General features: G+C 46.5%; 1 protein-coding gene across 1 annotated transcript in view; it reads right to left on the bottom strand.

The window, feature by feature from the left end:
* Positions 1 to 27,040, bottom strand: part of LTK (leukocyte receptor tyrosine kinase) — a 163,375-nt gene extending 136,335 nt beyond the window's left edge. The window contains 1 exon segment of the mRNA XM_030559520.1: positions 26,934 to 27,040. Coding sequence (XP_030415380.1) covers positions 26,934 to 26,994 — 61 coding nt within the window. The 5' untranslated portion in view covers positions 26,995 to 27,040.
* Positions 27,041 to 27,557: the final 517 nt, after the last annotated feature.

Raw genomic sequence — 27,557 nt, forward strand, 5'->3', positions numbered from 1 at the left:
CTATTTAGGGAAGCGTACTAGTCATTGCTCTTACAAATATCCACTCTCCTTTCAATAACAAGCCTGTTTATTATAATACCCTTGTTTTGACCCAGCTATCAATTATTCCACAAATAATTCATTCTCTGATTAGTCTGTCTGGTAGCAGTTCAAATTCACATAACTGTATCATGTCCATAATATAATGGTCAAGTGTACCTTGGAACAGGTTTCTTGTAATGAATCTCTTTCCCACATGAGATTTTTTGCATGGATCAGACCATACTTTAAATTAGCAGTTTGCAGCTGGGTTCATTTACTCAGGGGGATGTACTGCAGGGCACCAGTACTGTGGGACCTGCTACTTGGGGCAGTATATCCTGTATAATTGCTCTTCAATACCACTTCAAATTTTCCTGGAAGTGCTATAACCAGTTGCTCTACCAGGCTCCTTTCTGGACTGAAGGTTTCTTGTAGCTTTATTTGCCATTTTTGCCAGGAGTTAGTATACTTTAACATGCTGAGTGGTGTGTGGCTCACACAAGTGCTGTTAACAGACAACTTTATTTCCTGGCACCTGTTATGAGATAGGATTGGAAAAGATTAAGATCCATGTCACACAGGACATGGGTCTGTATTCAGAAACTCCCATAACTACTGCTACACCTGCTATAAAGAGTTTATGCTCTACCATACCATGAAAAATTGGTAAGAGTTCAGCTATAGAGAAGTCTATGCTAGGGAGGATTTATGGGAGAAGTGGGTTTTAAGCAGAAATGAGAAGCAAAGAGAACAGGTAACAGACAAGAAATGGGATCCTGTTCCAAGAATGGCAGGCAGCATAGCATAGGGCAGGAAGCAAGGTGTGACTGGGGATTGCAAGGAAATAATATAGATGTAGGCAGGCTCAAGATTATGTAGGATCTGAAAGGCAAGGACAAAGAGCTTGAATTGAAGGGGTTATAAAACAGTAAGAGAATGAAAGGATTTAAGTGATATGGCTGGTGCAGCAAAGAAAGAAAGATGACTCAAGCAGAGATGTTTTCAGTAGACTGAAGTGGAGATAAGTGAGAAACAAGTTAGCCAGTGACTTACTTTGCAACTCTGGGAAAGTCACTAAAATCTCTCAGACTAATTCTGCCCTCAGTAACCCCAGTGTAATTCCTAAATAACTCCACAGACGTTAGTGAAATTACTTCAGATTGACATAAGGTGGCCAGGATATGGAGCAATGTGTGAAAAGAGAGAGGCTGGATTCCCCTGCCTTAACCACTGAGTAGTTAGTGCTCACGGAACTAGAGTGGGACGTGGAAGATCTGGTTTAAATTCCAGGCTCTCCCGCCAACTCTGTGCGATGCTGGCCTTACACTCTGTGCTCACATTTCCAATTGTAGAATTGGAGATAAGAATGCTCCCTTTCTCCCACCCTTTGTCCATCTTCTCTATTTATACAGTAAGCTTTGCAGGTCTAGGGCTGCCCTGATCTATATGTATGTACAGTGCCTAGAACAATAGAGCCATGATCTTGGTGGGACTCCCTTCAGGGACTACTGTAAAACACACGAATACTAATAATATCAGGAAGAATGGTCCCTCCCTATCAGAGCCAGGAAAGGGCAAGAGTAGAAAGTTCATTAAAACAGGTCTGTCAATGTAGCTCTCACTTGCCAGTTGCTCTCACGGAGAGCGCGTTTTTCATGTTGATTAAAGGATGTTATAGAAGTGTACTAGACAGAACAGCATCTCCCTAAATTAAAAATCAGGAAACTTCTCTTGGCAAGGGAAGAAGCTGAGAGGACAGCATATCAGTTAGCACAGCCAGAAAGGGAAGGAGATGTAAGCAAGGGAGCCTTCCAGCTCAGCATAATGTTGAGTAAGAGGAATGCACCCTCCCACCCAGTAGGTGAAGGTATAGAATCACTTCAAACAAACAAAGGTTAAATGTCACATCCCAGTGGACCAAAGGAGTGGCAGAAAAACAAAACAAAACCTAGTAGCAATAGGAGAAAATATTAGAAGGGGCAACCTGAAACCAAACCCTATCAACAGGGGCAACCCAAGGCCCCACTGACATCAAGGGAAACCCCAGCCACCTTATTGTCCCACCACACCAGTCTCCAGCAACCCACCTCTCTCCAGTGACCAGTCAGCTGAGCGATGTTTTAAATGTAATGAGCTGGGGCATGTGAAGGCCAGCTGCCCCAAGAACCCCAACAGACAGCAGTTCATTATGCTGGAGTCACACCCAAGGTCTTCAGGCCCAGATGCCTCCCAGGTACCCTCAGAATGAAGGGAAATGGAGTGTGGGCGGGAAGGTTACAATGTGGAGGGACACTGGAGCACAGGTGTCAGCTATTGACCAATCCTTAGTGGACCCCAAATTCATCAACCCAGAGGCCCAAGTGACGATTCAACCATTCACATCAAAATCTTTAAACTTGCTTACAGCGGAGTTGCCTGTGCAGTACAACAGCTGGTCAGGAATGTGGACTTTTGCAGTCTATGATGGTTATCTAATTCCCATCCTGCTGGGGGAAGATATGGCCAACCATGTGAACAGGAGCGGCACCAGGGTTTTTGGCGCCCTAGGCGGGGGTCCTTCCGTGCTCCCGGTCATTGGTGGCAATTCTGTGGCGGGGGGGAGGGGTTCTTCTGCGCTCCCAGTCTTCGGGGCACTTCGGCGGTGGGTCCCGGAGCGAGTGAAGAACCAGCAGCAGAATTGCCGACGATGACCCAGAGTGCTGAAGGACCCCCCCGCCTCCGAATTGCCGCTGAGGTTGGCAAAATGCCACCCTCTCAAATCCTGGTGCCCTAGGCGACTGCCTAGGTCACCTAAATGGAAGTGCCAGCCCTGAATGTGAAGCTAGCCAAGAGGGTGGGAATGGTCACCCACAGCCAGGCTAAGCAAGCTTTCACACCTATCCCTGTTCCTGAGCCTTCCACCAGGGCCCCCATCTATGTTACCAGAGACCCAGACAGAGGTGGAGGAACTTCGGATTCCCTGCCAATGACTGCAACTGCTGTAGTGATCCAGTCCCAGAGACCGGGCCAAAGCCAGCCCCAGAACCGGCAAAGCAACCAGCACCAGAACCATTGCCAGCACCGAGTCCAGTGCTTGCAAACCTACAACTTCAACGCCAGAGAGCACCACTGAGCCTGCACTGGGAACAGCAGCCGATAAGCCTACACAAGAGGCTCAGCCAGAGCCTGAAATACCACATAGTGCTCCAGTGGAGAGTGGTTCACTCATGTCTGACCCCATGCTAAGGGCCCCAGACTTTGACAAACCGTTCCTAGTAACCACAGATGCCTCCGAGCGTGGTGTGGGAGCAGTTTTAATGCAGGAAGGACCGGATCAAAAATTCCATCCTGTTGTGTTTCTCAGCAAGAAACAGAGGGAACGCCACTGGTCAATCAGAGAAAAGGAATGCTACGCCATTGTGTACACGCTGGAAAAGCTACGCCCATACGTTTAGGGACAGCGTTTCCAACTACAAACCAACCATGCTAAAGTGGCTTCATACCGCCAAGGGAAACAACAAAAACACTTCTTCGGTGGAGTTTAGCTCTCTGAGATTTTGATTTTAAAATACAACACATTTCAGGAACTTCTAACAAAGTGGCTGATGCACTCTCCCATGACAGTTTCCCCCAAATCAACTGGTTAAAAATTGTTCTTGGACTGTGGGACATTTGTTAGTTTTATATAATCAGTAGTACATCTAAAGGTGCATGTGCCTTATTAACTGTTTTCTCCTAGAGCTCCAGGAAGAAGTCACAGCCAGTGTGGAACCAGCTGTCCAACACTATCTGTTATTTGTGGGGGAGGGGTCATAACTAAAGGGAAGGGTAACAACCCTCCTATATACAGTACTATAAAATCCCTCCTGGCCAGAGGTACCAAAATCCTTTTACTTGTAAAGGGTTAATCAGCTCAGGTAACCTGGCTTGCAAATTGGGGCGGGGGGGGGGGAAGGGAAGGAAAGCTTTTGTTTGTGCTCTTTGTTTTGATGGTGTTCATTCTTGGGACTAAGAGGGACTGGACATCAATCCATGTTCTCCAAATCTTTCTGAACAAGTCTCTCATATTTCAAGCTTGTAAGTAACAGCCAGGCAAGGCGTATTAGTTTATCTTTGTTTTCTCAACTTGTGAATTTTATCTTTGCTAGAGGGAGGTTATCCCTGTTTTGTTGTAACTTTGAAACTAAGGCTACAGGGGGTTCCCCTGGGCTCTTTGAATCTGATTACCTGTAAAGTTATTTTCCATCCTGATTTTACAGAGATGATTTACACATTCTTTAATAAAATTCTTCTTTTAAAAACCTGACTGATTTTTCCATTGTCCAAAGAGCCAGGGGTTTGGGACTTTGATCACTTTGTAACCAATTGGTTAGGATATTATTCTCAAGCCTCCCCAGAAAAGGGGGTGTAAGGGCTTGGGGGGATATTTGGGAGGGATGAGGAACTCCAAGTGGTCCTTTCCCTGTTTCTTGTTAAATCACTTGGTGGTGGCAGCGTACCAGGTTTCAACCTAAGCTGGTAGAAATAAGCTTAGGTGACGTTCATGCGGGTCCCCACATCTGTACCCTAGAGTTCAGAGTGGGGAAGGAACCCTGACACCCTCCCTTTTCATTCCTGAGACAGGAGCCAGTCATGCTTGCAGGGATCTTAGTATCCCTGGGGGTGCATACCACCCCAAATGGGCCAGTCTATGGCAGAGCTGGACAGAAACAAGGAGGAGAGCATGTTGCACCTTCTTATATAATTAGGCTTGGCAGATTCATTTTCTTTATATAGTTTTGAAACATAATAGCAATTGTTTTTAAGCATTATCCCCCCTTTTTTTAAAAAAAAATTTAAGTTGTCAGTTGCAGAAAATTGTGGGGGAGGAGGCAGACAACAAATAGCCATAGAGATTCAAACAAAGTTAGAGGCTTATAACCATTAAGACACAAATCAACAACTGTCCAAAACAGATCAAACTACAAAGTTCTCAAGAAGTATTTTTCTTACTAGTAAGTTTCAATTATCATTGGTGGAATGTGTGTGTGAGGGGAGAAAGTGGCATTTACCGCTAACAAGGTACTCCAAGCCTATATATAAATACCTTCTGGGGTTGCTGCTAAAGTAACAGCTGCTGAGTCAGGCTTGCAAGTGGATTCACTTAGTTTCATCCAGGCTATGAAGGGAAAGAGATTAGGTTTTTACACAAAAGGGAACTAGGCAGAGTCCACCAAGCAGAAGCTTAAGGTGCAGGTTTTATTCCTTACAGTTTCAGAGTTACCAATGATGCCAAACCCTAGGAGGGAGGGGAGATTTGACACTAAGGGTATGTCTACACTGGCTGAGTTACAACACTGGGACTTACAGCGCCGCTCAGAGAGCGCTGAAGGGAAACTGCTGTGTGTTCACACCATCAGCTGCCCACACAATAGCATGTTCACCCTTGTAACACTTGCAGTGTTACTCAAAGCAGTGCACTCTGAGCAGCTATCCAACAGATCATCTCTTCCTCTTCTGCTGCTAAGAGTTGTAGGAAGATTGAGGGGGTCACAGAGCATCCTGGGTCCTGTCCCAATGTCCCGTGGTGCATTGCTTTGCATCCCAGCAATCCCTGTGCTTCCATCTGTAACGGTTCCATCTTTCAATGGTTTGTGCACTGCATGCCCTGCCTCTTCAGTCTGCAGGAATGGATCCCGAACTGTTGACCAGTATGCTGCTCACTCTGACCAACACATCATGAGTGGCAGTGGAGTTATTCCTTAAACTACAAAGGCAAGAGGACTGTGACATTGATCTCACCACACGTACTAGCTACGACATAAGATTGCTTGTGGCATTCACGGAGGTGCTGACCACAGTGGAACGCCGCTTTTGGGCTCGGGAAACAAGCACCGAGTGGCAGGAATCACATTGTCATGCACATCTGGGATGAGCACTGGCTCCAGAACTTTCTGATGAAGAAAGCCACATTCATGGCACTGTGTGATGAGCTCACCCCAGCCCTGCAGTGCAAGGACAAGAATGAGAGCTGCCCTGCCATTGGATAAGTGCGTGGCAATTGCACTGTGGAAGCTGGCTACACTAGACTGCTACCGACTGGTCACTAATGAGTTCGGAGTGGGTGCAGGGGGAGATTGTTGGATTCATGTTAATGGAAGTATGCAAGGGCATTAATCTCATCCTGCTTCAAAAGACTGATTCTGAGCAATGTGGGTGAGATTGTGGATGGCTTTGCACAAATGGGATTCCCTAACTGGAGGGGCGATAGATGGTATGCATCTTCCAATTCTGGCACCAGACCACCTAGCCACCAAGTCCATTTATCAGAAGGGCTATTTCTCAATGGTTCTCCAGGCATTTGTGGATCACCATGGGCATTTCACAGACATTAACGCAGGCTGGTCCAGAAAGGTGCATGACACACGAATCTTTCAGAACACTGGCCTGTTCAGGAAGCTGCAAGCAGGGACTTTCTTCCCAGACCATAGGGGAAATCAAAATGCCCATTGTGATCCTGGGAGACCCCACTGCCCCTTAATGCCCTGGCTTATGAAGCCATACACGAGGCAACTTGACAGCAGCAAGGAGCAGTTCAACAACAAGCCGAGCAAATGCAGAATGACTGTTGAGTGTGCTTTTGGTTGTATAAAGGCCTACTGGTGCTGCCTATATGGGAAGCTGGACCTGGCCGATGACAGTATTTCAATGCTTATAGCCATGTGCTGTACGCTCCATAATATTTGTGCAGGGAAAGGTGAAAGCTTCATTCAAGGCTGGACTGCTGAGGCTCAGTGCCCGGAGGCTGTTTGAACAACCAGAGACCAGGGCTATTAGAGGGGGCATAAGGATCAGGGATATCTTGCAGCAGCAATTTGAAGCTGAAAGCCACTAATATTTGTTGCTATGCTTGGGAGTGCAGTGCCTGTAATGCTAAGAGGAGATTATGATTGGTGTAGACAATGCAATATGAAGGTTTAACAACTATCTGTTGCTTTGCAGGCTCTGTTTGCTTTCAATTAATAGAATAAAGATTGGTTTGAAAGCAACACAATTTTTACTTAAAAAAAAAGAAAAAAGAACAACTGAAGGAAAGAGTCCAAACAAAAAGCCACATCAGCACTGAGGAGGATGGGGGAAGGGAAGGGAAGGTCTCAGGAGGAGGTGGGGTCCCAGGACAGCTAAAGATTTGTGTATGTCCAGGGATCATATCCAACCTTCTCCTTTGCAGTACAATGCAGTGGGTACTGTACTTCATCAGGGTCAAACTGCAGAGGGATGGGTGTTAGTGCAATGAGTACTGGAAGTCCACAGGGCTGGATTGTGATGGGGGAGAGGAGTGGAATGCTGTGGGTACAGACGGGAGCCAGGAGCTAGATAAGTGTGTTGGTGGTGCCTGGGGAAGAGTTGTGTGTCAGTGACTGCAGGGGAGGGCGAGTGTGGAGCTGCTAGGTTTGCAGTGCTATTACCTGGAGCATGTCCATTTGTCACTCCATAACATTTAAGAGCTGCTTTGTAGCTTCATTCTGGCATGCCGCATTTGCCTTTCAGTCTCTTCTCATTGTCCCACCACTCCTTCAATTCCTGTTTCTCGGCAGCAGAGTGTATCATAACATCACGCAGAAAGTCCTCCTTGGTTCTTCATGGCCACTTTCTAGTTCTGTACAGCCGTTCAGCCAGCGGTAACAAAGAGAGGGGCTGGGCTCCCAAGGTCAGCTCTATCAAGTTTAAACGCAACATTTTACAGAAGCAGTATTGTTTGCAATGCAGGCAACACTGATTTGATGATTTAACACAAGCAGTATTCACACATCTGTGTCACTAACTGGCTGACCCCAGGCAAGCACACATGAGCCACAAGACCCCCAAATGGTGAGTAGCCACAGGGGCAGGGTAAAAATCAGTGTTCCTGGACCCAACTGTACATGTGGCTCTTGGGGAGAGCCAGCACTGTAGAGGGGGCCTGATAATCATTCCTGTCCCCATATTTTCCACAGAATGTGATTATGGAAGATCTCACTGCTGAGGGTGAGCAGGGAATCAAGGGAGTCTTCTCCAAGACTGCAGCTTCTGCCCAGGCCCTTATGTGGCTCGCCTGTGGGCAGCAATGGTTTCACCCCACCCCTACCCCATGAAGGCAAAATGGCGTGGGAAAGTTACTGTTAATGGGGCAAGAAACAAAGCAGCTCTGCCAAAGAACCTGGGGCAGCGGATTGTCTAGTATCTCCATGAGAGTTTCCTGGAGATCTGAGGCAGATTCCTGTGAAGTGAGGGAGGCAATCAATCAACAGCCTGTTCCACCGCTCAGACTAGGCATGTGGAACGCACATCAGACAGACAAGCCTTCTTTCTGCAACCCTCCTGCCCCCAACAACTCTTTTCAACAATTCCCAAAATCAAATCCACTTACCAGGGGCCTCCTCTCCTGTTCGCGCTTCGCCAAGATCCAACAGCTGTGACTGGCTAGCCTCCTCCAGGGTACAGAAGAGCTCCTGGCTGTATGCATCTCTGACCTCAGAGTCATCCTCTGCCTCTAGGTCTCCCTCCCCCTCCTCATCCAAGATTTCCTCCTCCTGGCTTGGTCCACTCTTGACTGGCAGGCGAGCCACTGAAATATCTGTAGTGGCCTTCACAGTGGAGGTGTGGTCACCACCAAATATCACATCCAGCTCTTTGTAGAACTGGCAGCTCATAGGCACAGCACTAGAGCAGTTGTTTCCACCCCATGCCTTGTGGTAGGTATTCCACAGCTCCTTCACTTTGACCCTGCACTGTAGTGCATCCCGGTCATGGCCCCTTTCTGTCATACATCATGACATCTGTCCATAGGTATCATAATTCCCTTAGCTGGAGCACAGTTGGGACTGGACAGCCTCCTCTCCCCAAATGCTGATGAGGTCCAGCAGTTCGGCACTGCTCAAAGTGGGGGATTGCCTGGTGCATGGAGCAGGAATAGTCACATGGAAAGATGTGCTAAGTCCACTGCATGCATCACCGAGCAAACAGGAAGGGGACTTCCAAAATTCCCAAAGAATTTAAGGAGTGGGGCTCATAGTTGGTCACCTGAGGGCTGGGCAATAGAGTTCAAACCGATGACCAGAGAGGCAAGAACAGGCATTGTGGGACACTTCCCAAAGGCCAATTGCAGCATTGTAAATCGACCAGGGTGTCTACACTGGCACTGCAGCGCTGTACCCCCAGTGCAGAAAGTTGTACGCCTCTCAGACTGGTTTTTCTTAGGAGCGCTGCAACTGTGCGGTTTCTGTGCACTAAGTGGTTTGGCAGTGTACACACCTCAGGAGTTGCACTGCAGAAAGCTGCTTTACTGTGGAGAAGCTTGCCAGTGTAGACAGGGCCTAACTCAGACTCTATGTGCTCTATTGGGACCAAGGAGGAAGGAATCATCCTGTTCATACTGGTCCTAGAGGTTTACAAGCTGAGGGCACTACCCTCACCAAGCTGGGGTTGAGGCATGCCTACAGTACTATAGAAGTTCCCAGGATTAAATGTGCTCCACAGTAGAAACAGAATTCTCTTCAAACTTGGAGGGTGATTAGCATGGTGGGAAGAGAATCCTGCATAAGTCATACTGACTCATGGAGCCTTGGTGTTGGGGCTTTCTGCACACACCAAAAGGCAGAGATCAAATTGGACTAGCTCATGGCAGCTTGGTACTTAGTTTAAGTGGCTACTGTCATACGCTCCAGGATCTAAATGTAAAAGATAAATTTCAAAATGTGAACCCAAGTCTGCAGGTGGCCTGAAACACTAGCTCCCAGAGATAAGAATTGCCCTTATTCATTTAATGCTTTAACATTGCTGCCCCTTCCCCCCCACCACCCCGCACCTCCCCTGTCGGCAGCCCTGCTGGTAGGGTCTGTACCGGCTGAGCCGCTGACAGGGGAGTAAAAAGGGGCAGGGACATTAAAGCGCTGCTGTGCCAGTGCTTTAAGGATGGTCCTTTGCCACGACAATACTTTAACGTTGCTGCACTCTCCACACCCCCATTGGTGGGCCCACTAATGTTAAAGTGCTGCTGCAGCACAGGAGCCTGCAGCACTTTAACATCCCTACCCCTTTTGCTCCCCTGCCACTGACGGGCAGGACAGACCAAAGGGAGCAGCTCCCTGGGGTCGGTGATTTAAAAGGGCCTGAGGCCCTGGCATCTAGAGCTCCAGGCCCTTTAAATCAACACGGGAGCACCAGGTGGTGCGGGCCAAGGGCTAGCTGGAGAATGCTGACCCCTCAGCCCCACCCCTTCTGCCTGAGACCCCACCCCCTCCCTGTACCTGTAAGTGTCCTCAGTTACTTTCACCCTGATGAACCGGTACACAATCTACTGAGTGTACCATCTTATTGTGACACTTTATGTCCTGTTCACCTGAGAAGCCAGATCAGTGGGCAGAGTTTGGGACTATCACCCCCCAAATCTGAGATCTCCTGAAATTAGATATTTGGTGTGAAAAACCTTATTCTACTTTTTGAACAAAATTCTTGGGTGTAACCCCAGGATGAGTGCCTCGGATTTATTGCCTCTAGTTCCCCCCAGCTCAAGGATGAGCTTCAGACTTTTGAAAAGTTTTACAGTAGTTTCCAAAAAGCTCTCTCTGCAAGGACATGGTGGTTGCAATATGATCAATCTCCTTCTGTTCTTTATAACATACACTGAGGCATGCCTGGGCAACCTCTGATTCTCACATTCAAACAGCTTTGAGAGAAATATCTGTGGATAACTCAGTGACTTAGTGAGAACTGACTGTAAACTGGACTGCAGCAGTGCTGATCCAATCCATTCCATTCCATTCCAAAACATGGGCCCCTCGCTTGTGTCATTTCCCTTGAAGATCCTTGAGTCCATAACACTGGGCATGCCACATAAGACCCTCAACACCAGCATGAAATCAGTGAGAGGGCATCAAAGAGCAAGGAACACAGGATGAGTGTCTGTGAGAAACAAAGACTCTTGGAAAACTTTCCTTCTCTCTTTCAGACCATGGATGAATTGATTATCTCTTAAAAAGCAAAATGGCACCAAAAAAGAAGAGTATTGGAGACAACCCCTCCCACCACCATTGAACAGCTCTGTTTGCAGGTACGAGAGAAAGCCTGCTGCTAGTTGACTTTTTCTGGAGGTATTTTGTAACCATGTGCTGTATAAGCAGAGATACCACAACAATAAGAGAAAGACATAATTGCTGTTCAACTTTCTGAACAGCTCATCTCAGCACTGTTTCTTCCAAGAACAAAATAAAAAACAAAAAACAAACCAACCAAACATTTACTAGAGCACAGCATTGCAAGGCATGAGACACAATGGTTGCTGCAGTCCAGATCAGTTTCCACTGCTAATCCTTCAGCCTCTTAAGTGTTTCCTAAGCCTGTTTTGGATCATCAGGATTGACAAGGCAGATTGCATGAGAACACTCTCCATGCTTTGTGGAAACAGCTTGCCAGGAAATGGTCTGAAGCTACCAGCTTCTTTACATAGGCAATCAGCTTTCAGTCATTGCTGGCTTGAGCAATGTTTTAAGTGGGGACTTCTGTGAGAGGCTGCATATCATGTTATTGTTCCTGCAAAATGTTGTCCCTTCTCTGACTCTTTTAGCTATGTCCAGAAAGGTGTCCCCTGCTGGTGAAGAAACCCCAGCAATCCCCACTATGCAGAACTGCGCATTTAAAAAGGAGGGTGCCATTTCTTTATAAAATGTTTGGGGTATATGAAGCTAGAACTTGACAGACTCCTTTGCGCTTAAGTATGAGCTAGCCTATGGGCCCATATAATCCATGAGTGAGTGTGCGGTACAGGTCCCCCTCTGTGCTGATCACAGCAGATGAGTTGTTACAGCCCCTGGCTACAGAGGCTTGATTCTTTAGCTCCAGCAGTAGCAGCTCATGCTTCTAGTTCTGGAGATCTCCAGTGTGTCAGTCAAGATGACAGCCATCCCACCCAAATGGGATGGAAGAGATGTGAAGGTTCCCTTTACTCCCCTGTGTGAGTTAACCTGCATTGCAGGTTACAGCATGAGGGAGAAACCAGCACTGGCTGCTGCTCCCTATCCCACACAGGTGGGCAGGCTGAGAGAGTGGGTTGCATAGGTGCCAGAACTAGAGGTGCTGCCTCACCCCCTGGCTTGAAGTGGCTTCCATCATCTACAGGGTTTACAGTTTGGTTCAATGGCTTTCAGCACCCTCACTATAGAAATTCTTCCAGCATCCCTGGTGGGTGGAGCCCTGGCTCTGCCACCCAATGCACCACTCAGCATAAGCTGAGCCAGACTATTGAGGGAAATAAACTAAACTATCCCAGGGGAAGGCTGGCACAGCTTGCTTCTCCCAGAGGTAAGGGGCAAGCAGAGGCTAAACTAACTTTGGGTACATCTATACTAGGAGCTAGAGATGTAATTCTTCTGCTCACGTCCACACATGCTAGCTCTCACTGAGCCAGTGCACGTACTAATAGCAGTGTAGCTGCAGCAGCACAGATAGTGGCAGCAGATGCACGACTGAGCTGTGCCAAGTACATACCCAGCAATTTCAGGCAGGTTTGCACTTGGCACAGCTCAGCCATGCTTCCGCTACCCATGCTACTGCGACTACATTTGTGCTATTTGTACCTGAGCTAGCTTGCAGAGCGCCAGGGAATCCTACCTCTCGGTGGCAGTGTAGACAGCCTGAGTCAATTCGGGCCTTGCTCTGCTTCAGGGGCAGCACAGCTGTGTGGTGCCACTTCCCAAAGGCACATTGCAAGGTGAAGAGGTATCCATCAGCAAATAGGCACAACAGGGAGGTTTCCTTAACCTGAGAGTCCCAAACTCTTCCATGCACACACTAGAGAGATGGAAATGAATTAGCTGAACAACTATGGCTTCCTTGTCATGCTGGCTTCATTATATCTAGTGAGTCTGTCATCTAAAAAACCCCCATGCTTTATCATCATGTTTGGACTTCGGCTGCTCACCCAACACCTGGATTTTGCCTCTTCAAATCATAACAAAATCTGAAATTGAGCTATAATTAGCAAATTAGTGTCTGCAAAGAGAGACCTGGATACATATTTCAAAGTCAACGGTGCCTTTGGATACTCTAGCCAAGAGCTTCCACTACCCTGGCTATAAACTTTGCTCTAGCATGCTACAGTTCCTCCCAGGGAAAGGGAAGCTGACATAATGCTAACTACTTCCTCAGTCTCTTAGCAGGGCTAACCATGGCCTTCAGCAGGACAAGGGCTTTCCCAGAACACCACAGCTCAAAGCCATCGCCATGTGAGCTTCATCTTAAGCAACATGAACTTGCTTATTGCACTGTCCTGTAAATGCCAGGTGGGAGTTAAGGACTTGGTATGGCACCTATTAGTGCAATATCAAGGAGCCTGGCACAGTAATTAAAAAGGATAACACATTGCTTGTCTGCAAACAGCCCTGTCAAGGAATGAACTTGCAGCTGGGTATGGCATAACTCATTTTCATCTTCCAACACTCACTGTGGTGATCTTCCTGTTCTCATGACTCCCCCCTCCCCACAAGGGCGCATATAGTCCCTGCCTCCCAGCATAAAAAAAGACTGTCTAATAAACTAGACATCACTCATCACACCTACCCAGGCTCACTCCTCTACAGATTCCTCACCTCTTCCCAGGTTTTGAAGGTTTATCCTCCCTCCCTTGTGCAGAGCAAAACCTGCCAGGGCTGTCTTGCTGGAGGCCTGGCTCCAAACTCAGTCATCCTTCTCCCGCTTGTATCATGGTGTTTCCATACCACTTCTCCAGTGGACTAGTGGGGAAATCCAGGCCCTCCCTCTTCTCAGGGTTACAGTCCAGACTCTGTAGCAAGCAGCTAAGGCCTGCTCCCTCAGACTTCTTCCTGCCCTGGGCTTCCTTCAGGCTCTTTCCCTCAGTCCCACCCTGCAGTATCTGTATCTCTAGGCCTTTCCTGCATTCTCTAACAACCACAGATGGACTGTGGAGCTGTTCCCTTCTCTCCCCGCTATCTTCTTCTCATTGGGCCTTCCTCCTGTACGCTCACCACCCAGCTGGGTTTCAATCTTCAGCTGGGCCAAGGACAACCAGCTGCACTAATTGTTCTCTGGCTCCAGTTAACTTTCATCAGCTGTGAACAGGACATACCCATCAGAAGACCATTAACTCCTCTCCCTCCACAGGCCAGAGAGAATCCTATGGAAGATGTAGGGGACAGGCATTTGGGGAGGATGAGAACAGTTTGAAGGAGGGGTTTTTTTTGTTTTTTTTTTTGAAGTGGTGTTTGTTTAGGAACAGCCTTTGCCAAGAGGTGCAATGTGCATGGTGCACCACGGGCTCAGCCTGGTCACCTCTGCGGAAGTAGAGGGGAAGGAAATGCCACAGCTAGTGCTGCCGGATCACTGAAGGGTGCAGAACTTCTATCACAGCTGCAGTCTCTGACAGTTCCCAGACCTCCATTTCACTCCCCCTTGGGCAGCCACTGCCTGCTCATTGGCCCATCCACCTGTCCATCACATGCACAGGAGAGCTTTTGTCTCTGGGGGAGCAGCAGATGTGGTAACAACACAACTTAGAACCTGGGGAGAGGCAGGAAGAAGCCATGAGGGGACATGGACAACCCAGGGGGGCCTGGACCCTCCTCTGCTGGCTGCCAAGCATCTAGTAGGGACAGGCTGTGAGCCAGACCAGCAGGAAGGGACAGGGCAAGGATGGAAGGGCAGAGGTAGCACACCTAGGATAGCCCCCACCCATTCCCACTGACTGTCACTGCACTCCCAGCCCAGAGACTCCTAAACCCTGCTGAAACTGTCTCCAGAGACCCCAACCTCACTGAATGTCACTGCGCCTGCCAGGCCCCTATTCCCAAAGACTCCCCACAACCCCACTGTCTCTCATTGCATCCCCTAGGCCCCTTTCCTGCAAGCTCCCAGGATGTATTTCATTTTAATAATTTGTATGAGGCCTGTTGCCTCATTTAAAAACAAGTAGAACTAGCTTAATGAGCTAAAAATTAAATGTATACAAGAATTTGTGAATTGTATGCAGAGTACATGACAATTTACTTCAGTTTCCCTACCTTTTTCAGACTACTTCAAGCACTGGTCATGGCCAAGAGTTCTCTTTAGAAATGCCCATTCCTTGGCACCCGAAAGAGTAACCATAATAGTATCCCTGTGGATCAGTGTATTTTGGGAAGGGTTGTATAGACAGTAATAGTTCAAGGTCACCAGATCTCTGTCCATGACTGTTTCATAGCTCGACTAGGATCATAAAGTGAATCTGAAGTCTGCTGAAAAGCCAGTTCACATCTTAGACATTGGTGTGATATGCTTCTGCTGATATGTCCCTGTCAGGTGGAAAGCTACAGCATGCTAGTCCTGATGAAACTTCCATGTGGCTTTTCAATCAGACTTAATTGGAGTGCCCAGCTATAATCCAGCCTGGGGCCGCCAAAGGCATTGTTTCAGTGGCCAGGTCTGTCTGAGAGAAAGGGATACAGTTTCCTTGCCAATTGAAGGTGGCCAAATGCGCAGTACTGTGATCTTCCTCACAGCAGTGTCTGGTCAATCCCAGGTGAGTCAAACACTAGGATCTTCCTCACAACATGAGCTGGAATCTCACTGTAAGCCTAACAGTGCCAGCCAAAACTCCAGCAATGTGTGTTCCTATCCATAATATCCAGCTGAGACTCCCAATGTGGGCTTCCTAAAAGCTGTGCCTGTTGATGCCAGCTGGATTCCAGTGCAGTAAAACAATCAAACAAGCACTCAAAGGACACTAAGAAGCTGGAATGTAAAAACTGAACAAAATTTTCAGCAGGGAGTTTAAGAATTTGGCAGCCAAGATTTCAACTTCTCCCTTGCATCACAGCTAGAGTCCTGTGCTGGCATAAGCAGTGTCCGCAAACATTCACATACTGAGCAGATTGTACCCTTTTAAAAATATTTTGTTTTTCTTTTTGCTGCCAAAGAATCTGGGCTTAAATTGAACGGCATGAAGACACTAAGTAATTGCCTTGCTTTCTTTTAAAGATCCAGCCAGCTGTGATTGAGTGAAGCAAGAGGGAGAAAAGGTGTGCACCCACACACATGTACTGAGGAAGAGTGGTGAATACTAGGCACGGTCACATAAACTTAACCATTGAAGACTTGCTAGATACTCCTGTGCACCATGTTACAGAAACATCAAACTAGCAGTGGGAGAACAGGCTACAGCAGAAGGCAACAAGCATGGTACAGGAGTAGGAGGAAGAGCTGTAAAGCCATGTGCTGCAGTGAGGGATAGAGCAGAGGTTTAGTAGAAGGGTTCCAAGACCCAACATTGAATTCACTGAAGAATGAGGAGGAGTCCGAGCTTTTGGCTCTCTCACCAGAGCTGGGTGCTTCCTTAAAGGAGGAGCAATCAGCACTGACAACACACCAGTCTTTTTGAAAGGGCATCGAGTGCTGTTTAACCTAGAAGCCCATCCCTAGCAGCTGTAGCTATGCTCTCCCTTTTGCTCTTCCTGCTGTTAAACTTTGTGTAAATCCCTGTGCCTCCAGATGAAACTGTATCTGGAAGATCAACAGAAAGTCATAGATGGCAGAACTGGCATGGAAAGTGTCAGGTCACCACTGAAACGGGTGGAGATTCCACCACTGCTTACATCTGCTATCCTGAAGGCACAGCATGCAACAGGGTGTGTCATGAGATAACAAAAACGCACCTTAGCTATGTGGAGAGAGAGTCTTTAAAGAGATGCTTTATTGCCTTTGCAGGTGTAACAGGGGAAATGTATTTGAAAGCCTGTATCCATAACAGAAGATACATGGTGAAACAAGAATGACAAATACACATTTTAAAGTAAAATATTCCAGTATCTGCTTGAATTTGAGTTCAGGGTTACTTTTGCAATAGATAATAGGGCATAGTATATAAAATATATAACAACAAGTAATGATGCTATGCACTGTATTGCACCTGCTTTGGAGGGTCAGAAAGTTCTTCACAAACATTAAGGATTTAAGGCTCCCATCACCCCCAAGTGGTAGATGGTATTGTCCCTATTTTACAGATGGGGAAAATGAGGTACTGAGGTTTAGTGACTTGCCAAAAATCAGATAGCAACTCAGTGGCAGAACTGGGAACAGATTCCAGGAATCCTGACTCTCACTCCCCTGTTCTAAATGTTAGATAGTGCTTCTTTCCAGTTCACCTGTCCTGCTTTAGGTGAGGTCAACAAGGAAAGGCTGATTTAAAAATGTTCCCTACATGTGCTTTCAGTAACACTTTATGGTTAGTAAAACTGAAAGAATTACCATCACCTCAGTGCTGCCAATTCTCATGACATTAGGCGTTTTTCTTAATGGCCCAGCTCCTGGAGTCAGGCTATTTACATGAAAAATCACAGTCCTTGTTCAAAAAAGTTTCAGGGCTTCAGGATTGTTGAAAAAAGCTTGAAAACAAAAACTATAAAAAGGCCCAAAACCCAGAAAGCACATAAAAACAATTTTTAATCTCATGATTTTTGGGAGGCAGGTGGTGGGTGGAGAGGCTGGTGTATGACCTCTTGAATGCTTGGGGGTTGGCCAGTACTGCTTTTTGATCACCATTTATTCTACTTATTTACCCTTTACATTTCACTCAGCTCATGAAGAGAAACTAAGTAGGTCTTCAGTTCCACTTCCTAGTTCTCAAACACTAGCCTAATCCTTTGGAACTGGGGTCTCTAGAAAGGAATATTTAAGGGTTTGTTTTGTTTTTTAAAATATGGTTGACGTGTTTTTCAAAAATCATGAAAAAGTTTCTGTGAACAGAGTCTATAAAACCTTTTGTTTATAAAACCTAAGCCTAGGCCCTAAACTATTTGGCTGCCTCTCTTTAAGGAGATAAATCTAGTCCTACCCTTTCTCTTCAGAACAACTTCAATGCACTCCCCAGCTGCATAAAGGTTTCTTTACTTAGCCATAAGCCTCTCTGTGACTTGGTCAAATCTGAAAACAGCTGCCTATTTCAGCCATGGGGCTAAAAGGAAAGCGATTTCTTATTTTAGGGCTCTATGGGGTCTGGTGAATCTACTGTTTCTCTGTATTTCTTTAAAATTAATTAAAATCCAATATAAACTTAAAAGGCAAAGGGCCTGATTTTGCACCCACTGAAGCTGATGGTAGTTTTGCTATCAACTCCCATGGAAACAAGTTCAGGTCCCAATAGTAAGAAAAATATCTACTGCTGGCTTTGTAAATTGTCTTTGTGATGTTACAAATTGATGTTGGGAGGTTAGTGTGCTTGTCAACAAGTTTCATATCTAGCATTTGTTTCCCCACAGTGGAATGGAATTGGAATAGCCAATTGAGCACGCTTTTTTCCTCCTACCTTAGAGCTTGGTGAACCTGTTCAAGAAAAATAAGAGTCGCACCCTTCCCATGTTATCCAACATGTCCCAAATCAAATGTGATCTTATTCAAATGCTTCAAAAAAAAAATCTTAGCAGTGGTTCACTTTTCCCTTTCATTTTCATATTCTTTTAAATGGCCAAACTCTGGCTAGGACCAAAAATCAGAAGAATTCCACTAAAGATGCTTCTTGGGCCATTTCTGGCTACAATCACACATGGAAGTCCTGGAAATCTGTTGATGAAGCTCATTCTCAGATTTCCCAGTCAGTTTTGCAAAATCAAAAGGTTCAAGTAGTTGAGCATCTGAATGTTTGAGTGTTTAGCTTACTGTAGCCTGAACTTTGAAAATATGAAGAGGTTTATTCACTACTAATCTTACCCTCATGATCCCTAAAAAGTCTATTGGAAAAAGTCAGCAATTCTACATTTTAAATGTCTACATTTACTGGGGAGATGGGAAAGATGTCCTACAACACTGTCTGTACATTAATGACAAACATATACACTGAAACAGGCATACACGATACTTCTACTGAGGCTTCATAGAAAACAGGAATATAGTCATAAATGTTACTAAAATTGATACTTGTCTAATGTTGATACAGTCACAATGGTATTCATGTCAGTAGCTAGGAAAGGATAAGGTAGATGTAACCATTTCTGATATTAACATGAATGTTACTAGGGTGACCAGATGTCCCGATATTCTGGGCTTTTTCTTATATAGGGACCTATGACCCCCTACCCCCGTCCAGATTTTTCACACTTGCTACCTGGTCACCCTAAACCTTACTTACATCTGTACTCAAGTAATAATGAGCTGATTAGTAAAAATATTGTTGTTAACCGTTTGAGTTTTGCAAGTCAGAGATTTTGGAGGAAAAATATGGAACAAGAAATGAATGAATTCCCTCCACATCTTTTCAGCTCCCAGTATCAGTGCAGAAATGGGATCCAAAATAAGTTGGCGGTATTATAAAAAATTAAACAGATTTTGTTTTCCATATTGACCTGGAAAAAGGACAGGAATATTTTGGGATTGCAGTGGAAAAACTGCCCCCGATCTCTCAGAGAAAACAAACACGAAAGACGAAAATAGGTAACTGAACAGAAAGTATTTTCTAAGAGCCTTGAAGCAGCAAGAACAGCATGAAAAGGAAAGGGTGAGTATGTGTGTTTGGTAGCAGGAAGTGAATGCATTACAGCTCTTGAGTAGAGATGAATTTTCATTGCATGGATGTATTTTAAAACTACTTAGATAGCCAAAGCACCAGTCTGCAAAAATGATACCATGATGCTAATATTGAGGGTAGTGAGGAAAAACATTCAGATCTTTCCTTTGTACCCATTACTGCAGAGAGTCTGTAGCCAGAAATGTTTTGCCTTTCTATTTTTGAGATGAATTGGACCAACTCAGATATCAGACAGAAAAATTAGAACTACTTTTTGGGGAAAATTCTCATAACATTTTTTGTTCACTTATAACTAGAGCTGGGGAATGTTTTCAATTTATTTATTGTGGCAAATAATTTTCTGAAAAATGCATATTTTAGCCAAACTTTTTCCCGGAAGTGGAGTTGGGTCTCATAAGTGAGTGAAAGCAGGGGCCGAAAGTGAGGATTCTTCTGTTCTATTCCTGGTCCTGGGAGTGGGATGTATTGAATGAGAGAAGATAGAGGCAGATTCCTAGATTCCAAAGCCAAAAGAGCCCATTGTGATCACACAGGCCATGGAACTTCTCCAAAATAATTCCTAGAGCAGAGCTTTTAGAAAAATATCCAATCTTGACTTACAAGTTGTCAGTGATGGAGTCTCCACCACAATCCTTGGTCAACAGTTCCAAACATTTGTTGCCAGGTGTGAATACTGCATCATGGCTTGTAGCCTTTATGATCTACTATGACTTCTTAAAAATCTATAGCTAAAGTGCCAATCTTTATGCCAGTTCCTGATTTGAAATTTTAAATGCTGCCCAGGCTCCTACGGGGATTACAAACCCCCAGTTTTGCAGAGTTTATGAACACGTGAAGCAGTTCTGAAGGGTATATAAAGCATAAAAGCATTCATGTGGCAAATCATGTGCTTTAAAAATGTTACAAATGCAGAGACATGGATTCCATAAACCAACAACACACAATCAAATGTCAGGACAAATCTTAAAATACCTTTTTTATAAGCCTAAGGAAATTCCCAAGAAAAAAGTTTGTTGAACTTCTATTACAATAGCAAACATGCATTAACCACTTAACGGGGGAGGACCCAAAGAATGTTGTAGTGTGAAAAATTAAGGAAAACCACAAATAATGGAAGTCTAGAAGAAACAGATTAAAGTTAACATAACTACAATGAAAACAAACCCAGGAAAGGATGGAATTGCAGAGTCAAGGTACTCAAACATCCTCAACTAAATCATGAGTCTTATGCCTGCACAATATTCATTTTCAACACTGACAGCATAAGCTGTGTTAGTCTAACCCTGTTCTTTGTATCTTACTCAGTATACCAGTCAATGTGTAACCCACCATCAATGTGTATGCAAACTATACTCAGAGAATGTTTTCCCTAACGAGAGGAACACAAACATCTCAATTTTCACTCACACACACACAAAACCCATCCAGCCCCATCCCAATCTTATTCCCTTCTGCCTGTAAGTGGGAATTTTACCATTTCAAACTTTTAATATAAACAGTGGATAGCTGTGGACATCTTAAGCCCCATATACTCTCACAGGCTTGTTCTCTATATTCTGATAGACCCGCTATGCTACAACTAGGTAGATTAACACATACAAATAGGCATCATTCCTGGGTGAAATGCCAAGGGATAAGGGATTTCACACACTGACTCGCTGTAAATCTGTGGTGCTTATGACCGATATGGATCCACCTCTACCTGGAAGAGGAGTTGGGATGTGGGAACAGAAAAGTCCCAGGTTGTTTGTTACTTCAGTTCTGTATTTCCACATTTCCCCTACTTCTAAAAAAATATTAAAACCTTAATTCTGAATGTCCTCCTTTTCTAATAGATGCATTTAGTATTATTTGTTACAATCTAGGACATTAAGGTTTCTTTCCCTTAAGTAAATCTGGTTAGAAACTTTACATCCATTTTTTTTTAATTAGAAGTGAGAAAAATATATTGACAAAAATGGTCGTGAAGAGTTTCATGTTTTTCAACCAACACTACCTTGAAGGCTCAAATATAGAATCACTACCAACTCCTTAATGGAGTTCTATTTGGCCTGGAAATTCAATGGAGATAAATCAGAGCTCTTCTCTATGTTAGACACTGGAGTAAGAGTTCCCTTCTTGCTGATGGAGGTGGCTGTTCAATCTCCCTTAATTCTATGCTAAGCCAATGTTATTTCTTTGTTACCCAGTCCCCATTATCAGGGCCAGTGCAACCATTTAAGCGACCTAGGCGATCGCCTCAGACACTGGCATTTTGGGGGCACCATTTTCTTCAGCAGCGACCGCAGCGGCCAGATCTTCGGCCATCCCGGTCGCCTCTGGCATTTAGGCGGAGGGAGCTGGGGCAGGGGAGTGCGGGGAGGGCTGCCTGCAGCAAGTAAGGCGGGGGGGGGCAACTAGCAGGAGAACTCCCTGCCCCAGCTCACCCCTGCCCCGCCTCCTCCCCAAGCATGCTGTGGCCACTTCACTTCTCCCACCTCCCAGGCTTGTGGCGCCTAAGCTGATTGGCACTGCAAGCCTCCTGGGAGGCGGGAGAAGTGAAGCAGCGATGGCATGCTCGGGGAGGAGCTGCTTCACTTCTCCTGCCTCCCAGGCTTGTGGTGCCAATCAGCTTAGGGGCCGCAAGCCTGGGAGGCGGGAGAAGTGAAGCAGCTACGGTGTGCTTGGGATGCTCATGGGTGGAGCAGAGGTGAGCTGGGGCGAGGGGGCTGCCTCAGGGCAGAGCTCCCGTGGGAGGGGGCGCCTCAAGGCAGGAGTGTAGAGGGGCGGGGAGGGTGCAAGGTGGGAGTTTCGCAGGGAGTCTGTGTCTGTGGTGCGTTGCCAGCTTTGGTACCGAGCGGGAGGGACCAAACCGGGGTCGGTGGGGAGCTGCCAGGAGAGAAAGGTGGAAGTTTTGCCTAGGGGCCGAAGCATCCTTGCACTGGCCCTGCTCATTATGGATCTGATTATGCAGATAAGTTACAGCCCTAGCCCAGGGCATGCCACTCATTAGGAAGTACACTCCACCCTGCAGTCAGCCAATTCCACTATTCAGTGCAAGGCTCTGGTTCCACCTCCACTGTCTTTTTCAAAGGCATACGTAGGCACTGATCCTAGACTCTGGCTGTGGCTGACCCCTGTGCATGGGGCAGAGAAAGCTCCTTGCACCCTCATCGGTACTGATCACAGTCTGGCTATCTGGCTTTGAATTCCCCTCCAACCCATACAGCCATGTGTCATATCTGTGGTCACACTTCTGCTGTTTCACACAGCCCTGCTTTCACACCTTTCACCTATCTGATGCTTTGTACACAAGGATTCCTTTCCATCTTTTGTTTCTCTGCACCAACAGGTTCTGTCTTGCCAACAGTGAACCCAGTGCTGTAATGTGGGAGAGGAGACAGGAAGGGGAGCAAGATGAATGGGAGGGAGAGGGGAGGAACTGATGCTCAGGCGCAGGGGAGGGCTGTGAGCCTGGTCTAGTTCAGTAATCAATGTGGTGGTTTTCCTGCTGTGATTCCAGCACTTGGGTCAGGAATCATACTGTGCTAAGTAGGTTTTAGTTTTGGATCAAGGGTCTTTAAATATCTAGGGCCAGATTCTCAGCTGATACAAGTTAGTGTAACTCCACTCAAGTCAATGGAGCTACATCAATTTACATCAGATCAGAATTTAGCCTCTAATTTCCCTTCTGTTTATTTCTGTTTCCAGGAAGATTATCTGTCTCTTTTCCCTCACTTTCTTCTGTCTTTCAATGAAAGTTTAAGAAAAGTTCAAGTTATCTTTGTTTCTATTACTATTTTTCTGGGGCCAGAAGGAATGTTGCCATGATCCACATGGAATTACAAGCAGGAGTTTCCTTCCAGGAAAGAAAACCACCACTAATATAATTGCCACACACTCCAATTTGAAGACAAGAACTTGCACACAAACGCAAGTACATAGTACAGGATAGAGCACATCTAAACAGATAGTCACACACAGCATATAGAGGCACATACATATACAAGCACATCATGCATTGCTAGGCACATATACAAACAGCTTGCAAACACACACTTACAGTATGCAGTTTGTGTGATGTCACTGAACTGGTACATCCTTTGCTCTGACTGAATCTCCCTGTTTCTAAGTGAGCAGCAAGCACAGTGTTTTAGCAATGTAATGAACGGAGGAGCATGGACAAATGGTTGGATTTTGCCTCCCATAGTTGAAGGGCCACATCTGTCTTCTAAAGTGGAGGACTTTAAAACAGTGCATGCGAGTCCTTCCTTTGTTCCACCCTCTTTCCAGCCTTTGTTTGCTGGATGTGTCCTCCCTGCATAAGAGGCTGAAAATCCCCTGTTTTCACACCTTCCCGAGTTTCCCCTGAAAACAGAATTCCTCACCAGTTAGCCTCACCTGCTCTATTGTACTTTAAAGATTCGCTCCACTTCCCCAATCTTCATGCCTAAAGATCTGTTCCTTTCCATTTCAAGGCATCCCAAACTGGCACTCTCCCTCAGCTGCTTCACCTTCAGTGCTGTTAGCAGTGCCTGATACCATGCATCCTCAGCTGGACATCATATCCAGAGACAGCCTGCTATTTAGTAAGGGAGCTTGTATCCTCCTCCTTCTAAGACAGTTTTCAAGGATCACTTGGTGCTGTCCTGGCCTGGGACTAGTGGAGTGGTCTAATGAAACCACAAACCTGTCTTTGTTATGGGTAGCACAAAAGGGACTGAGGGACTAATAAAAGGAAGGCTATTCCACAATAGGAAGGAGAAAGGGTTACCTCCTCTCACAGCATGTTCACTTCCAGGTAGGCGAAAGGAAGGAAAGACACCTAAATGCCTGAGATGTCAGAGAAAGGACTTATCTCCGTGAGAAAGTTACACTGGTTTAATTTCAGGTGCTAAAACTTGTTCTCAAGCAACTTAAGCAAAACCGAAATAAGCCACTCAAACTGAAATAAGAGTGTCCACACAGGGGTTTGCACTGATTTAAGGAAACTCATTTCAATTTCCACATTAAGTTAAACCAGTGTAACTTTCTTGTTTAGACAAACCCAAAAGACAGAGCATGAAAAGCTCCCTGGCTGCTGCCAGTAGAAGGTTACTAAGAAATGAAAGTTGATAGGAGATACCTAGTAACAGCACATTCTTAATTCCAATACTGCTCTAATGTTGCACAAGTCAAAAGCGACTGGACAGGTTACTCAAACTCTTCCACCCAAAAAACTTCTCTCATCTGAGATGAAACTTGAGAAATCCCATCCCATAAAAATTTCACTGCAGATAATAGAAAGGATTGAAAACAAGTGTTTGAACAGAAGAGTTTCTGCAACCTTAGCTGTAGAGTGGCAGCCATAACCAGTAAGCCACCACTTGCTCCTCCAGCAGTAAAATGACTGCATGGTATAGTTGTGAGCAAACAGTGTGTTAGAAACGGGAGGCTCTGCTAGGGCATATGTTTGTCTGTAATTCTGTTGACAGGGTATTTCAGCTTTCTATCAAGGGAGTGCATCAGCACTCAGTCTTCTTTAGGGGTTTGGCCTTCATGGAATTCCAAGGAGAAACCTGCTAACAGGGAGGATTCAGAACAACACGGATGATGAAAAATTAGGCTCTTTTCTAGACAATCATTCTGTCTGGTTTCCTCTTGCCCTCCCTAGCAGAGTTTTAGGGCTATAGCCTCCACTTTGGCCCCTGAAGAGGCAGCACAGGTCTCTTTCCCCGCTCCCCCGGTCTGACTAATGTACCTCCCCAGCAACACCCTGGTTTGCGCTTCTTTCTGCCATATGATTTTCTGGGCTTTTTTTAAAACCTTTTGCCCCCCCACCAAGCACAAGCACTTTGAAAGTTCAAACCAGCAGAAGAGAGGGACACTGGTATAGTCCATTCAGGGCATGGCCCACTAGGAATGTGCATTTCACCAGGCAGACAGCAGAAAGTCAGCATGGGGCGGGAGCTGTCTTCACTGCCGGACTTAAGGTGGTTAAATCCAGCAGGAAACAAGTGGCCATGAACAGCCCGATCCTGCTTCAACTGAAGTCATCAGCAAAACTCCCCATGACTCCCTCAGGAGCAGGCCCTAAATGAAACAAGGGCCGAGTCTCAGGACTTCCTTCTCCAAGGCAGATTACGCCCTTTTGAAGCCCATAAAAGCAACTAAGGTGGTTAAACCTCTCTGTCCCAGTCACTTATTGGACAATTGAGAATATTTTTGGCATATGGCAGAACAGAGCTTACAAACTGTATGTTTGTTTAGCTTTAGCTCCTTACTTGTGCCCTCTAAAAAATACACCTTTCTTATATGCCTCTTTCTAGGACAGCCACCCTTTAAATTAGGAGCCTACGGACAGGCACTATGAGAAAACTTAAGTATAATTTCATCGCAGGCAGCAGTTTGAAAACCACTGCCCCAAAAGCAGAGACTGAAACAAGACTCAAGGGCTCTGAATCAGACCACAGGCAACCAAAGAACCCGGGCTCTCCGAAGACGAAATATACAGCAGCTCTGCTTACAACGGGTGTGCCAACTTATGGGGTCTTCCCAATGGGACCAACTGCGGCACACAGCCAGAAACACAACTGATAGATGGCCTCGCCCAGGCTATTTGCAAGCAGAAGTCTCCATTTCAATAAGTGCTGAAACCTGCTCCCAAGCCGCTGGCCTGGAATGGCCCAGTGCAAAATCAAAATGCAACATCTCTTTAGCACTTAGCCAGAGCTAGCAAAGACCGAACCCAGCCCCCTGCAGGAGCAAAACAATAGTTCCCCCACCCGGGGAAGTCAGATCAGTACTAGGGTGGGAAGCACAACTACTTCGCTTGACAGCAGCCCCAGCGACCAGACGCCGTCCCCAGTTGCATTCCCAGCTGTATCTCCTGCACCGCGTGAACGCAGGGCGCGTTGGCAGATACCCGGAGCCTTGTCCTTCCAGGCTTTCGTGGCGTGACTCGCTGCCCCCGTTTCTCTCCTGGCAGCTCCCCGCCGACCCCGGTTTGGTCCCTCCCGCTCGGTACCAAAGCTGGCAACGCACCATAGACAGAGACTCCCTGCGAAACTCAGCCTGAGCGCCGCGGCGAGTGGGAAGTCCCAAGCCGCCCCTTCGCATCCCGAACCGCTCCCCGCCACACTGCATCGCCCCTAAGCTGTGCGCTCGCCCCCAGCCCAGCCTCTCTCTGCCCCCCAGAGGCACCTTTCCTTCCACGGCTTCATTTCACCTCCCTCAGCCGCAGCCCTCCTCAAACTGCCCCCCCGCCGGCATTTCAGTCGCTAGCCGGCAGGAGCGAGCTAATGGCACCGCCGGCTTCTTTCCCCTTGTTGTCCTCTCCCCGTGGACAAAAGTTAACAGAAAGCGGGGGCAGGAAGGAAGTCGGGGGGGCTTGGTGCCTGGGGGTCAGAGGGACTCTGCGCGGCCGGGGGGCAGAAGTTACTTCACTCACCTAGCGTGGCGAGCCATAGCAACAGCTGGAGCGGGCTGGCCAGAGGCGGGAGACAATCCATGACTCTGTGGGGTCCTGGGTGCGTCTCCCAGCGCGGAGCTCGCTCGCTCGCTCGCTCGCTCTCAGGCTCCGCGACAGCTCTGATGTTAAGGCTCGGACTCTTGCTGCCTTATAGAATTCCCACCTCCTGCTCAAGAAGGTTCTCATGGGTCCTAAAACCCCCCCCGTAGGATCAGCTACTGCGCAGAGCAGCGAATCCAAGGAGCAGAACTCACATCAATTATTAAAGCATCCGGGAATACATTTTGCAAACACCTGCATTCAATTGGAAGAACTGAATTCAGCATCTTATTAGGTGTTTTCCCTCTCCTAATCGCTCTCATCCTGCAGCTGCCTGGATGGAACTGCTCCGTTACCCTCGCCCCAAGGCGCACAGTTTGTGGGCCAAGTTCAGGTGATGTGTATAGTGATTGTAAAATAGATTCCCCTAGGCCTGAGTCTACTCTGGCTGACACTGGTATGTGAGGGGAATCAGATCTCCTTACACTAGACTTCCCTAGATCCATTTACACCCATTTACCCATGTGCAGGGGAGTCTAACTTGGGTTACATGGAGCAGGAGGT

Source organism: Gopherus evgoodei, chromosome 4 (genome assembly GCF_007399415.2).
Source record: "Gopherus evgoodei ecotype Sinaloan lineage chromosome 4, rGopEvg1_v1.p, whole genome shotgun sequence".
Classification (NCBI taxonomy): domain Eukaryota; kingdom Metazoa; phylum Chordata; order Testudines; family Testudinidae; genus Gopherus; species Gopherus evgoodei.